Source organism: Vulpes lagopus, chromosome 6, assembly GCF_018345385.1.
Source record: "Vulpes lagopus strain Blue_001 chromosome 6, ASM1834538v1, whole genome shotgun sequence".
In the NCBI taxonomy this organism is placed as follows: Eukaryota; Metazoa; Chordata; class Mammalia; order Carnivora; family Canidae; genus Vulpes; species Vulpes lagopus.
This window is the reverse complement of record NC_054829.1, coordinates 34615706-34631355: the sequence shown is the minus strand read 5'-3', so window position 1 is coordinate 34631355 and position 15650 is coordinate 34615706. Positions and strand designations below refer to the sequence as shown.

Sequence of the window (15650 nt, the reverse complement as noted above, 5' to 3'; positions counted from 1 at the left end):
GACATGCTAGAGATAAAAGCATGAAACAGACCTAGTAATGGTGATCCAAGGTGCTTCCAAGGAGAGTCAGTCAGGAATTGATGCTGAGATATGCCCAGCATCAATAGCAATGTCTTCAGGAAGGTTCCATTTCAGATCCTCACAGCTTAGCCAGACTTCAGGAGCTGCCCACTGAACCTGTTGCTTGGAGACAAGGCAATCTAAAGATAGTATCAAACCACTGTTTAAATTGTAACTGGTTGAAACAGCTGCTACTTTTTTTTTTTTTTTTTTTTTACAATGGGATGAAACATTTTAATCTGATGGCGGCCCATAATACTGTATGGGAAGCACTCGCAGCTCCAAGAGGTCCCCTCCAGATTATAAGGAAGTTCTCAAAAATAACTGGATTTGCAAGAGCCTGCCCCCTTGCTCATGGGAGGGAGAGGGAATGGAAAGGGCAAAGCACTGAGGTCTGCTCCCTCATCACTCCTCACTCATAAATCCAGTTCTGAGCACAGCTCTTATAATACACCAGCTCTTCAGGCTGGAACCACAAGCCCATCTTCTCTCCACACTCTCCACAGAATTGCTGCCATGGATAATGTTCCTGCCAACTTGGATGCAAAAGTCCCCACGGATGGTCCCAGGTTTGGAGTCCCCCGGTTTGGTCTCCCCGAGCATCACTCGGCCTGTCTTCACCACATTCAGGCCCTCCCACACCGTGGCAACCACAGGCCCTGACTGCATGTACTTCACCAGGCCGGCAAAGAATGGACGGTCCTTCAGGTCAATATAGTGCTCCTTGAGAAGGTCTTCAGAAGCCTGGATTAATTTCATAGCAATGAGGCGGAATCCCTTTTGCTCGAAACGCTTGATGATCTCTCCCACGAGGTTGCGCTGGACTCCATCAGGCTTGATGGCAATGAAGGTGCATTCACTGTTGGCCGTGGTCCTTTCCAGCTGGTACCGGCGCAACTCCTTCTGGCGCTGCCCTAAATGCTACTTATTAATCATATTTATGTACACCCTACTTGCAAATATCCTTCATTTTCAATTTCTCTATCAGGAACGCTAACTATATCCCTTGAGATTCAGCCAAAAGATAAAAAGTCTAACATGAGTTGATAATGTAGCATGTGATAGGTCATAGTGTTCTTTCTGCCCCAGAGGAATGTAAAATGTAACTATAATTTTTACAAATTCAATTTCCCAAGAACTTCCATACTGCCTTAAATCCATATTCCCTATCCAGTTCAATTTCATAAATTATCTTTCTTTTCTAAAGTAAAAGAAATAGAGGAAAGCCATCTTCCATATGTTTATCAGGCAATAAGAGGGAGATTTATTTTTTAAGATCAGGGGACGTATGGGGGAGGAGGAGGGGAAAACACATACAGAAACTGCAGGCTAGAGGGGTTGCATGTAAGTGGGGTATGTTTCCTTTGCTGGTTGGTATCTTCCATAAAATTGTACTTTCCCAGAATACAGGAATTTTCATAGAGAAAAACCAAGATGGTGTGATTTGAATAGCATGCAACAGAAAGCAGGAAGGCCTGATTTTACTCAATAACCTTGAAATCCATTTTGAAATTTCTGTATTATTTCATTTTACTGATATTGAAAGCAATTATTAAAAAACAAATATCTGAGGTGCCTGGCTGGCTCAGTTAGTAGTGTGTGACTCTTGATCTCGGGGTTGTGAATTTGAGCCCCACACTGGGTGAAGAGATTACCCCAAAATAAAATCTTTATAAATAAATAGTTACATAGATGAAGTGGAACTCTCTCTAATGAGACTTTAGTCTTTTCCTCGTTTCCATTATTTGATACCTAAAATCATTACTACATCAATTCCTTTTCTTTTTTCTTTCTTTCTTTCTTTCTTTTTTTCATCAATTCCTTTTCTAAGAACCAAAGAAGAGAATCAAAAAACAAGTTATGGTGAATGAAAAGGGACAATAAACTGCTCCTCAGTCCTGAATGATAGTGATAATGGAGACAAAAGACTTTTTAAGAGTTCTATTTTTTACTTTTATATCCTTACCATTTTATGAATCTTATACTCTATTAAAAACAAAGTTACTTAATGAGTTTCACACATATTGCCTCTAAAAAACAGGCTACTATACTATGTGGACCAAACTATACCTCTAGCAACACAAATCTTTCAATATCAGTTCAAATACCATCTCATTCCTTGATTCTGGCAGTCTCTCTAACTCTTTTAATGATCTATACTTTTTTCCAACTGTTATCTCTTTTTTTTCCAACTGTTATCTCATTCAATATTGTATTAGGTAAAAATTTTATCTCTGCTACTACATTAAAGGTACCTAACAGCAGAATTTATTTCTGGTTTATTTCTACCAACCCATAGTAGGCACAAAAAATACACATTAAACAACCAAATAATCCAATAGGAAGAGAAATTCCTTAATACAAAGTTAACTTATATGGATAATAGTACTGTTTTCCCATCTTAACCTTATATAATAAAATGTATTAGGAGACTAAAGTAAATAAAATACAGCAATATGACACAATTATTCTGTGATGGTAGGTTTGTACATGATTATTCTATTTTTTTCCACATGCTCATAAGATTTATCAATACCTCAAATTAGAAAGACATAGTACGCTGTATTTCACTATGCTTCAAAATGTAAAAACCATAAATTTTTACCACATCAGGCACAAGAGAAAATTCTGGATCAAAGTTCAATTCCCAGAAGAAACTGAATTGTCCAATATGAGTGGCTGCCCTGCACAATTTGCCAGTAGAATGTTTGCACATCAAAGAAGCTGTTTCTAGGTAAACGCATCACAAAGGTCCAAGGAAGGGAAAAAGTCCTCCTGAAGTGATGCAGTAAGGTCTTTATTTCCCTAACTAATGGAGTGAAAATAGAAAGTAGTTTTCATCCAGCATTTGTAAACATAAGAACTCTTAAGAAAGTGATCCTACTGAAAGTAAATTTTCCAACAAATGTGAAACTTAAGGTCTTTCTTTTGTAAAATTCTTGAAATATGTCAAATTTTTGTCTCCCAATACCTACACCTCTTCAAGGGAGAAGTACTTTGAGAGGAGAAAATGACTGATTCAATCTGTTATTCCTTTTTTTTTTTTTTAAGATTTTATTTATTCATGACAGACAGAGAGAGAGAGAGAGAGAGAGAGAGAGAGAGAGGCAGAGAGAGAAGCAGGCTCCATGCAGGGAGCTTGATGTGGGACTCCATCCTCGGTCTCCAGGATCACACCCCAGACTGAAGGCAGCACTACACCGCTAAGCCACAGGGGCTGCCCCCAATCTGTTATTCCTAAAGCAAAAGATGATTTGTCTGAAACACTGATACTCTAATTCTCAGAAAATTCCTTGACTCTAGAGAAACGTGTCCCTCTTATGTATCCTTGATACCAGAATCCTTAGGATTATACTTTAAATATCATCTAATCTAGTGGCTCTCAACTGCTTGCATGTTAGAATCTCAAAGAAAACTTTAAAAAATACTAATACCCTGATTCCATCCCAAGTTCTGACTTGAGATTGGTCTACATTGGAGAGCCTATGCATAATTTTTTTCTTTAAAGCTACACAGATAATTTTAATGTGACTTTAGGATTGAGAATGACTGCCTTCATTTGTAAATGATAAGAATGAAGAAACGAGAAGGGATATTCATTGGAATGAGATTAATACTTAATAATTAAACTAGGAAAATATTCTTTTTTTCCCCTAAAACAAGATTTTAAAAATTACGACCCTAAGCAGTAGGAATATGGATGTGAACAGGACAGGAGATGTATTACAAAGCTTACATTCTGGTGGAAAAAGTGAACAAGTGTATAAATAAAATAATTTTACATAGGGACAAGTGTTGTGAATAAAATAGGCTAATATGACATTTACAAGGTAAATAAGCAGGCACCTTTTGATAATGTAGTCAAAGAAGGCCTGTTTTACGTGTTTTAACATAAATTATATTATACCTTTTATTGGATAACCTGCTTTTATCATTTAACAATGTGTGAAAGCTACCTTATACATCTGTACACATCTATTACATATCTATTGCTCCTTTAACAACTGTATCCAACCTGATGGATTTTTTTTACTACTGAAATCAACACTGTGAGGAACACTTTGATACATATATCTTTGTGTATATGTATAAATATTATCACTTTAGGATAAATTCCTAAAAATGGAATTACAAGGTCAAAGAAAGCATATATTTGAGGCACCTGGGTGGCTCAGTTGGTTACAGATCTCTTGATCTCAGCTTAGGTCTTGATTTCAGGGTCATGAGTTCAAGCCCTGCACTGGGCTCCATGCTGGGTGTGGAGCCCACTTAAAAAAAAAGAAAAAGAAAAGAGCACACATTTAAGTTTCTGATAGATATTATCAAACTACTCTCAAAAAGTTTGTAAAAAATGGAGCTTCTGCAAAAAGGATACACCTTTTTTTTTAAGCAAGTGCCAATAAGATCATTTGAATAAAAGTATTTTGTTTCTCTATTCTCTGTAAAATGATCAATTCTCAATCTTTATCTGATTTGACCAATCCACAATATATCTGAATTACCCCTTTTCTCATAAAACACTTTCTTTACCTGTCTTTTAAAGCTGTATGCCTTTGTGGTTTTCATCATAACACACTGGACTCTACTTTTCTACCTGCCCTTCTGGTTCCTCCTCATTTTCGTAAATTTAAACACTTAAGTATCCTAGGGATCAGTCTTTGGTCCTCTCTCTACCTATATCCATTCCTTTCATGGGCTTTTACCTAATCTCATATACTTAAATATCTATTTCCATTTGGATGCCTAAGAGGCATCTGAAAATATCTAAAACTGAATTAAAACTCAAAACCTGCTCCTGCTACAGTATTATTTCAACTCAATAAATGACAACTCTACTTTTCTAGTTGCTCAAACCAAATCCTTTCTTTCATTCTCTTATATCCCAAATTCTTTTCATTTAGGTATCTGCTCAAGTCAGATTCCTCAGAGAAATCTTTACATTTCTAAAACAGTACTCTCCTGCCTCTTACCACCATTACCCATCCTCTTAGCTTGCCTATTTTTTTAAATGATGTCTCAATATCTAAAATTATATATTTCTTTAATCGATCATTGTTTCACTTACCAGAATATTACCTGCCAACAGGAACTTTGTTGGTTCACTACAGTATCTCTACCACCTTGAGCAGTATTTTTTGTTGTTAGCACAGTAGCCAGTAACTATTTGCTCAATAAATGAATGATACAGATTATACAAAATATTATTATTATTGAAAACCTGGTCTTGAGCTGGCAAAGGCAATATATTTAGAGATGAAGCAAGATTTGTGGCCTAGCCCAGGCACAGCTATATAGCTTGGGCAAGTTTCCTTCGGTCTATTTTTCCATCTGTAAACTGGGTTTTGTCATCTTCCTCAGCAAACAAGACAGCTGAAACAGTCAATATCTATTTGGTACTCTAAGCCACAAAAGTTTCATTGCCTGTAATTTGGAATTTGCAGGAATATTTGATTCTATTTTCTTAATTTTACTTGTTCTGGTCAAACACAATATAAGGGTATGTGTTCAAAGGTCCTCATATTAAGTTATTATATCACTGTATTAATGTATTATTTAGTTGTGTTTCTAATATGTCCACGTGTGCAAACTTTAAGAATGATAAAGTAAAAGCAATTAGGAAAAAATTTACCAAAAATTCTTTAATTCTCCTATGGTGGTGGTTGTACAAATCGGTAAATATATTAAAAATCATTCAATTGTACACTTAAATTAGGTGAATTTTATGGCACACAAATTATACCTCAATAAGACTGTTAATAAAGCCAGAAAGAGATTTTCTAACTCCATATATGAAGCTACGTAAAATATTCTCAGGATTTAGGAATAAGGCAAAAGCCATCTACCAAAAGCCCCCCTCCCCCAATGAATAAAGTTGAAAAGATGAGCTCTGCCATTAGTTGAAATATGCCACCCTAAAAAATGGTTTATAAAAGAAACTCAGATATTGGGTCAAATCCAGGGTATTTTTGTTTTTTGTTTTGTTTTGTTTTTTACAGATTTTATTTATTTATTCATGAGAGACACACGGGGAGGGGTGGGCAGAGACACAGACAGAGAGAGAAGCAGGCTCCATGCAGGTGTTGTGCCCAAGACTCCGAATCCGAGAAACCACCAAGGAGCCAACACCGATGCAAGCACACGAGGGTTTATTAGCAAGCTCGAGCTTCGGTCCAAGTATACCCGACACAGCGGAGCAGGGACTTGGATCCCGAGGGGGGTTCCAGCTGGGTTTTTAGGGGCTGGTCTAGGGGACCTCTAGAAGGGGTGGAGGAATTTCTCAAGTTCTGTTTACATTTTGATATGGGGCTTTCAAGGGCATTGAGCTCTGTTCTCATTCTAATATGGGACTTTCTACCACGAGTGTGGGCTCTGTTGTCTTTCTGATATGGGATTCCCTGCGAGGACATTGAGGACATTCTGCAGTTTTTCCTATAAAGTTCAGCTCTTATTCACAGGGGCCTAAGATGGCTGTACTTGTGCTAATGCTAAACTTGATGTGGAATGGCCTAGATTTTTTTGGCCTCCACACAGGGAGCCCGATGTGGGACTCGATCCCAGGTCTCCAGGATCACACCCTGGGCTGAAGGTGGCGCTAAACTGCTGAGCCACCTGAGCTGCCCCCCAAAGGTGCTCTTGATGGGGAACACAGGGCTAGCTGAGGACAAAGCACAAGCCCAGGGCAGCACATCGACAAGTCCTTCAAACAGGCAGAGGGACATTCCTCTATGGACTCAACTGCCTCGATGTTTATACTTTGCTAAGGGTAAAAAGCAACTTAGTCCGACCCCCAGGCGCCTGTAAGTCTATTTATTTATTTTATTTTATTTTATTTTATTTTATTTTATTTTATTTTATTTATTTAATTTTTTTGTAAGTCTACTTTAACATACAAAAATTCCTTTAGAAATTTCCTTTGTCTCTATCCACCACCCCCCACCAAGATATGTGTTGGCAATCATCCCCCAAGAATATGGCCCACCGATATATATCTGAAGGGTTTCATGACTAAGGTTTTATTAGAAGGTAATTGTTGTGCCCAAGATTGCAAATCCGAGAAACCACCAAGCAGCCCACACCGATGCAAGTGCATGAGGGTTTATTAGCAAGCTCGAGCTTGGGTCCAAGTATACACCATACAGCAGAGTAGGGGCTTGGACCCCAAGACTAAGAAGCACAGCAGTGTTATAGGGGCCAGTGGCCAATGAGATTGTAACATACGCAGAAAGTTGCACAGTCATGTTGGTCCACACGCAGGTGGCCAATTGAAACACGATTCACCCTATAGTGACCATTTGAACTAGCCTATTATTCTGGTTAGAACTGGCGCTCAGGTTTGGCGGGCAAAAGAGGGGTTTTCATTCCTTGGCTGGTTAAAGGTCAGAGGTCCCGCATTCCTAAGTGTGCTGGTTTCTGATAAGGGTGTGCTTAAGAGCTAAACTAGGGTGGGGGAGTGCCTTAAACAATAGGCAGGTCGTGTGGGGGGTTTTACATGAGATGGCAGGTGTAGCACAGAATGGAGTTAGTCCTGCTCTGCTTGTCCAGGGGTAGGGAATTTTTGTTAGATTTCCTGGGTCCCACAGTAATAAGTGACCTTTTCCTGACAATTGCTAGCCTCAAGGTCCTGGAAACCTTACTTCTAAAATTCCTCAGAGAGTAAACTATCCCCAAACCCCTCCCAACTCCCAGTATATCATCAGCCACTCCTCACAAGCCGAAGCAGCAGCTCTACCTGCCCACAGGTCTTGTCTCCGTGGATTTTTTTTTTAAGATTTATTTATTTACTTATTTATTTATTTATTTATTCAGTCACAGAGAGCGAGAGAGAGGCAGAGACACAGGCAGAGGGAGAAGCAGGCTCCATGCAGGAAGCCCGATGCGGGACTCGATCCCGGGTCTCCAGGATCACACCCCGCTAAACCGCTGCGCCAGCAGGGCTGCGCTTGTCTCCGTGGCTTTAATAAAATCACCATTTTATACCACAGACATCTCAAGAATTCTTTCTTGGTCGTCAGCTCCGGGCCTCACCTACATTCCAAAAACTTCATCAATCTAAACAAAATCCCTATCTTAAAGATACATCTCCACCCTAACGATCATTGCACCATTATTTACAGTAGGCAATTTATGGAAACAACCCGGGGCTATGGAAGTTAGAATGGACACAATCTTACCCACCTACCCACCCACCCAAAAGATTATTCAACTATAAAAAAGGAAATCTCGAGGATCCCAGGGTGGCTCAGCGGTTTAGCGCCGCCTTCCGCCCAGGGTGTGATCCTGGAGACCGGTAGTCGAGTCCCACGTCGGGAGCCTGCTTCTCCCTCTACCTGTGTCTCTGCCTCTGTCTCTCATGAATAAATAAAATCTTAAAAAAAAAAAAAAAAAAGGAAATCTTGCCTTTTAGGATAACATAGACTTTGAGGGCATACCCTAAGTGAAAGAAGAGAAAGATAAATGCTGTATTTATATGTGGAATCTAAAAAAGGCGACTTCATAAAAATAGAGTGGTGATTGCCAGGGTATGTAGGGGAGATGTTGGTTACAGGGTATAAACTTCCAGCTGTAAGATGAGTATATTGTGGGGGATCTAATTAATATTCAGCGTGGTGACTGTAACTAATAAAAGAGAGTAGATCTTAAATGTTACCGCCACACACGAAGCTACGGCAATTATGTGCGAGAACTGAGATGTGAACTAACCTTACTGTAATTATTTCATAATACGCGCTCCAAATCATCACGCTGTACATCTTAAACTTGCATACCTTGTTAATCATCTCTTAATCACACCGGGGAAGATAATAAAGGGCCCTGCACAACTTAACTCCAGAGCCATCCTGGGAGGATTGTGACCTGAACACAGGAAGGAGCTGGTTTCCCGCAGCGCACGCCTGCAGGAGGGAGTGTCCGCCCTTGCGGCGGCCTCTCCAACCCAGATCTGCACCCAGGGAGGTGACAAAAATCTAGGCTTGCAGAGTTGATCACCGTCCCCGCACGGACAGACCCGAGGTCACCCCGGGCACGGGGAGCCACGCAGCGCTCCGGCCCGGAGCGGCCGAAAACAGCGCCCCGGCTCCGACCTGGGCCGAGCAGGCGTCACCGGAGGGTTCAAAACCGCTGCGGGGGGATCCCTGGGTGGCTCAGGGGTTTAGCGTCGCCTTTGGCCCAGGGCGTGATCCTGGAGTCCCGGGATCGAGTCCCACATCGGGCTCCCGGCGTGGAGCCTGCTTCTCCCTCCTCCTGTGTCTCTGCCTCTCTATCATGAATGAACTTAAAAATCTTAAAAACAAAAAACAAACGGCTGCGGGCACCACCCGGACCCTCCGACCCCAGTCCGACAGCGCCGGGGACGAGAACGCCGGAAGGGAGGCCGCCTCCTGCTCCGCGGGCTTCACCTCTCCCCGGGGGCCCGGCCAGGACCCTCCCTGAGGACCCGCGCCCCGGGCGCCCGGGGCGACACCCTTCCCAGCGCCCAGGCGAGCCCGGGAGACGCGCCTCTCTCCCGCGCGCGCGCAACTGATTCCCGCGAGATCGCCCTCAGGCCCCGCCCACGAGAGGCTGGGATCGAGACCCGACCCCTCTCCGGCGAGCTCCCCGCCCCCACACGAAGGCGCAATCTGAAACGGCTCCTTCCACCATTCAATCATTCCCGCCAGCCACTCATCACCGAGTTCGTCCTTTCCCGGGCGTCCGACCTCCATCCAAACCCCCGCTCATCGCCACTAGAGGGCCTTACGTCCTTCCGGGCTGCGCACGCGCACCGCGGGGGGCGGGAGGCGGCGCTGGGCAGGGGGCGCAGGCGCACAAGCACCGCCTCTGGTGGCCCGGGTGGGGGGGCTGTTCGCTGAACACGTGGGTTGGGCTGTAGCGCGCGCAGGTGGAGCTAAGTCGATCATCAATTTTGGTGGTGTCCATCGTGGGCAGCGGACTAATAAAGGCCATGGCACCGGCGGAAATCCTGAACGGGAAGGTGGTCTCCGCGTAAGCACCTGTCGTTGTTAGGGCAGTTGGGCTGCAGGCGGGGGCTCTGAGCGGAGTGTGCAGGTCCCCCACGTTCCCGTGTTTTTGCTGGAGGGCTACATGGAGCGCAAGAGTGAGGCCGGCCGCGTGGGGAGGGAGGACGTAGTATTGGACATGTCACACCCAAAGATCGGTTCCCTGCAAAGAATGGGGCCTTGGGCACTGTCCGAGTTTCTAGAAGGGCTGCCTGGTGCCTAGGCCCGTTGGCTCTTGTGTTTTGGACCAGTTCTCGTAACCGGCGCGACTGTGCTCCCCCAAAATGCCGCTGCTGACGGCTTCCTGCTAGAAGAGTTTGGTTGGGACTGTGTGCAGTGCCGTAGTCAGAACTTATTAATGCAAATTACCTCTTTGCCCTATAATTCAGAGGTGAGGAGTCCGAGGTTAATGAGATGACAAAACTTGATAAAGTCATAAAGCTGATTGGTGAGAGAGGTACACCTTCCAGACATCGCTTTTTCACCTACGCCTAAGTCATTTGCTAAGTGGAACCCAATAAACTTTTCCTTTTCCTTCAATTTCGGGCTCTTCTAATAACCTTGTCTCCGTCCAGGCCCTAGAGTTGCGGTTTTTCCCTGTTGCATCTGACCTCGGCCTGCTCTACCTCTACAGGAAATCTAAATGCTTAACTAGTTGGTATGATTGCCAAGCTTACTCCCAGGAAGTACACCCTGTTGCTTCTTGTCTGGGTGGTGACTAGTGGAGAAGTAGTAGAGTAGAAGAGGGGAGGATATATCTTGGAGGTGGATCTTGAGACCTTCAGCCTCACCAGTTTTTAGTAATTGCTATAGTTGGCAATCATAATTGTCCTGTGGGTTTGCCAGCTCTGTGAGTAAAGGTTTTTGAGTGTTAGGGAGTCCTTGGTGGTGAAACCCCCCCTGGGGCAAAATGATTTTCCTGGTAGAGAAGGTGGACAAAGAAGGTGAGATGTACAGTAAATGGTAGTGAATCTTTCATGTTGGTAAAGAGGAACTCCAGACATTTAGACTAGAGATCACAACACTTCTGACTGCTTTTCAACTTGTGCTGTGCTAAACTGCATTGTTTCTGACTGACTTTGCTTTTTGTTTGCTTATGGTCAAACCTACTCTCCTTACCAGTGGCTTTTTCTGATAAAGTCTCCTTTTAAAAAGCCCGGTAGAAGAGAATTTAGGCTTGCTTCCTGGCAGGCCACTGAGAATAGGTGTGCTCAATGGATGGTTTTTGTTGAGTGGAGAGCAAGTTAAATATGTTTGTTTGCTCCATACAAGGCAAATACATGCATTGTCTTGTTTATGTCTGTATCCAAAACACCTAGAAACCTTCTTTCACTCTTTAGTAGTTATGTGGCTTTAAGCAAATTAGTTAACCTATCTAGACCAAAACTTGCTCAGATGTAAAATAAAATAATATTTAGGCATTGAGTTGTTAGGAGAATTGAATGAATTTTTAGCTGAAGAGCATTTAGAATTGTTCTGGCACATATTAAGTGCTCAATACATGTTATCTGTGTCAACGATTAGAAATTAGTTAATGTGGGATGCTTGGGTGGCTGAGCAGTTGAGCGTCATTAGTTAACGTATACATGGATGATTCATTATATTTTTTTTTAATATTTTATTTACTTATTCATGAGAGACACAGAGAGAGAGAGGCAGAAACATAGGCAGAGGGAGAAGCAGGCTCCTTGAGGGGAGCCCGATGCAGAGACTCTATCCCAGGACCCCAGGATCACGCCCTGAGCCGAAGGCAGCCGCTCAACTGCTCAGCTACCCAGGCGTCCCAAATTCGTTATCTTTTTAACAGAGATAGCTGCCTGGAGATCTGTTTCAATGGTTCTCAACTCACATTAATGTCACTTAGGGAGCTTTTTGTTTTTATTTCTTTTTATTTAAATATGAATGTATAAAATGAGTGTGCCTATCACAAGTATACAACTCAATGAATTTTTTGCAACTGAACTTACCTGAGTAACTAGCACCCAGATCAAGAAGTGGCGTTGGCACCCTAGAAACCCTTCTTCCTATACCCTGCTATACCGTCCAGTCATCACCCCTCACAAAGGTAGTCATCATTATCCTGACTTCTTTTTTTTTTTTTTAATTTTTTTTTTTTTTTTTTTTTTTTTTTTATGATAGTCACACAGAGAGAGAGAGAGAGGCAGAGACACAGGCAGAGGGAGAAGCAGGCTCCATGCACCGGGAGCCCGATGTGGGACTCGATCCCGGGTCTCCAGGATCGCGCCCTGGGCCAAAGGCAGGCGCCAAACCGCTGCGCCACCCAGGAATCCCCTGACTTCTAACACTGTAGATTAATAATGCCTGTCTTTGAACTTTATATAAATGGCATTGTACAGTATAAAGACTTTTGTGTCTGGCTTCTTTCAATTAACATTGTGTTGCTGAGATTATTTCATATTGCATGTAGTTGTAGTTCATTTACTCTCATTACTGTATTGTATTCTACTATAAGAATTTGCTACTATTCGCTCATCTATAGACATTTAGTTTCAAGTTTTTGGTGATATGAGTTATAACTAATATGAGCATTTTTTTAAAAAGATTTTCTTTAGGGATCCTTGGGTGGCGCAGCGGTTTGGCGTCTGCCTTTGGCCCAGGGCGCGATCCTGGAGACCCGGGATCGAATCCCACGTCCAGCACCTGGTGCATAGAGCCTGCTTCTCTCTCTGCCTGTGTCTCTGCCCCTCTCTCTCTTTCTCTGTGTGTGACTATCGTGGATAAATAAAAATAAAAAAAAAAAAACATTAAAAAAAAAATATTTTCTTTATATGAGAGAGAGCATGATCAGGGCAGAGGGAGGAGAAGCAGACTCCTTGGCTGAGCCAGGAGCCTGTCATGGGGCCCAATCCCAGGACCCCAAGATCACAACCTGGGCTGAAGTCAGGTGCTTAACTCACTAAGCCACCCAGCAGTTCCATGAGCATTCTTTTACATGTCTTTTGGTGGAACATACACACATTTCTGTTGGTTACACATCTAAGAGTAGAATTGTAGAGTAGTAGGATAAACATGTATGATCAGTTTTAGTAGAAATTGCCAGTTTTTTCCAAGATAGTTTTGCCGATTTAGTCTCATAGAGTACTTGTGAAACATATCAGTGTTGGGTGCCCACATCAGACTGATTTAACCGGAATTGCTAGCAATAAGCCACTGGATTCAAATATTCTCTAGATCTTTTAAAAGCTCATTTCTGTGATTCTAATGTATCTTGAAAGTTGAGAACCACTTATTTAAAACCTTAGATATAAATCTAGTTCTCATCATTGAAGTATGACAGTGATTTGGTTATAAAGATTCAAAGCATTTTCTGGAAAAGACTGTTCCAGGTACTGGAAGGGTCCCTCTACCCAGCCTGCTCAGAGTTCACTTGGCTTTCTTTTTACATTGCCCTGTGGTAAAGCAATCAGTTCCTACTAACACAATCTGAAAAGGACCATTAAGTCTGAGGTCTCTTTGTACTAACAGATCTTTCACTTGTTGATAAAATGGCTCAGAGACTGCCATACCTTGGCACCTTGACTGTCATGGAGAGCTTAACTCCAGGAGCTGGTACTAGTCACAGTTCCTCAGAGAGATGGAGTTTTGGAAGGGGGGACAGCCTTCCTAGCTCATGGGGTCACGCAGTCCCCCAGCAACTCTGCTGAGGTTGCAACAGGCTTCCGACTCTTGGGTTATATGGCTCTGGGGGAATCTGAACAAGAAGGTAGTTCTTACAGCTTAAGTAGGTTGGACTCTGATTGCAGACTCTGGGCAGGGTGTCCCCACCTGTCCTCTTTTACTAGGTCAAGGACACTCTTGAGAGGAAAGGTAAGTGAACTTCTTACATGGCAACTAGGGATCCTGTAGTCTCTTGTTTTCCCAGTTTGCAGGTCAGCTTTCTTGGTTGCCAGCAACTGTTGGTTCTAAGGATAAAATGGCAAGCCTTCAAGAGCCCTGAGCAGTCTCTTCCCTAGAATAGTGTTTGAACTGTAAAATCTCTTACTTGGAGGGAAAGGTCATGAGTTCCATGGTCAGAATTTCTACAACACCCAGTCCACTCAATCCAGCCATCCTGTAGCTGAGAGTGGTGTGATTTGGCCAAAGGTCAGTGGGCTGCTTAATGGCAGAGGTTCACCTGGGACCAAGTCTTCACCCAGTACATCGTGTTCTCCGCTCTATTAGGCACTTAATGCTTTGCTGAAAGGAATTTCATAAACTCATCCTTTATTTTACAGCAGCCTTCCTTTCACTGCCATGCTTCCCACTCTGCTGAGAAAGACCATCCTTGACTTTGGTCTACTTTTATTATTCTTCCTTTATATCTTCCTCAGAACCAGGACTAGACAAAGTTCATCATTCCAGATTCCATCTCTGCCTCTTCTACCCTGTGGGAAATATACTTGCCAAATTATCTCCCTTTAGAAGGAACACCCATTTTTCCCTTAAGGGGAGTTCTAAGACTGCAGCCTGAGTTTGACAATTGGGAGAGACCTGAGGGTTAGAGGCAAGTTTGTGTCATTTGGGGGTATTTATTCACTTTTTCAGCAAATTTCTATGTGACTCCTGTATGCAAAGACTCTTCAGAACCTATAAACTATGACATTGAGCAGAATAGCCCAAATCTCTGTTTCTGGAATTTGTATCCTGATGGGTATGGAGAGACAATAAAATAGGTACAAAAATGTGAGAAGTGTCCAAGGGAAAACCAGCAAGGAAGAGGAACAGATTTCTGAAGTGTGGGGGGATTGTAATTTTAAATATGGGAATTAAGCTCATAGTTAATGTAAAGGTGACTTTGGGGCAAATATTTGAAGGCGATGGTGCCCTGGGCCTACCAATGTTACGGGAAAGGGAATTCCTGACTAAAAACACAGCCTGTACCATGGACCTTTGACTTCACTGGTTATTAAATGACTGCCTTGGAGTCAATAGTGATGGCCCCAGAGAAGCAGACTGAGCAGAGGGCTGAATGGAGTACAGTGTCATTGGTGGTGAGAGCCCCTCCGGCTTAAAGGAGGTGTCCTTTAAGAGATTATTCAGAGCAGTGGAAATTAGCTGGAAGAACTACCCTGATTTGATTTTTAAGCTAGCAGTTACATTTCTTATCGATGTGTTTTTTTCAAAGTGGGATCTACTGAATGTTGTGTGATTTGTTTGCCCTTCCCTTCTCTTTGTTTGCTATACTGGAGCCCACTCCCTCCATTGGTGGCATTTTTCTATGTCAAGTCTTCTTTCTAGAAAGACTAGTCATGAAGAGACAGGGGGTCTGCTGCTTGTCAGGCCACTGAAAGAAGGTACTCTTAGGTTTTGTAGATTGAGCAGAGCAAGTTGGGTAATAAGTCTGTAAGCTCCCTGTGGGTGGTATCCCCAGAGCTAGATAGAGCACTGCTCCCTCTGGGGGGCAGGGTCCCTGGGTAACTTAGTTTACTGCTTTGTGTCTTAGTTTCCTCATCTGTATGTTGGGGTAGTAATGGCACCTAATTCATAAGGTTATTGAAATTAAATGAATCATTCCCGATAAAGCATTTATTTATTTATTTTCCAATAAAGCATTTAGAGCAGTCTCTGGCACATAGTAAGTTTTAATGAATTGGT

At 42.7% G+C, this 15650-nt stretch overlaps 2 protein-coding genes across 4 annotated transcripts in view; one reads left to right on the top strand and one right to left on the bottom strand.

The window, feature by feature from the left end:
* Positions 1 to 472: 472 nt before the first annotated feature.
* Positions 473 to 9761, bottom strand: LOC121492528 (nucleoside diphosphate kinase III, chloroplastic/mitochondrial-like). Its single transcript, XM_041757794.1, is given in 3 exon segments — positions 473 to 546; positions 549 to 981; positions 9360 to 9761. Coding segments are annotated over 3 exon segments (909 nt in total).
* Positions 9762 to 9789: 28 nt separating this feature from the next.
* MTHFD1 (methylenetetrahydrofolate dehydrogenase, cyclohydrolase and formyltetrahydrofolate synthetase 1) overlaps positions 9790 to 15650 on the top strand; it is a 58077-nt gene continuing 52216 nt past the window's right edge. The window contains exon 1 of one of the 3 annotated variants that reach the window (XM_041758648.1): positions 9790 to 10041. Coding sequence is in view for 2 of the 3 variants with exons in the window: in XM_041758649.1 (XP_041614583.1) it covers positions 10001 to 10041 (41 nt within the window). In the remaining variant the exon portion in view is untranslated. The remainder of the gene's footprint in view (positions 10042 to 15650) is intronic. The other 2 variants (XM_041758649.1, XM_041758647.1) reach the window with 2 other exon arrangements.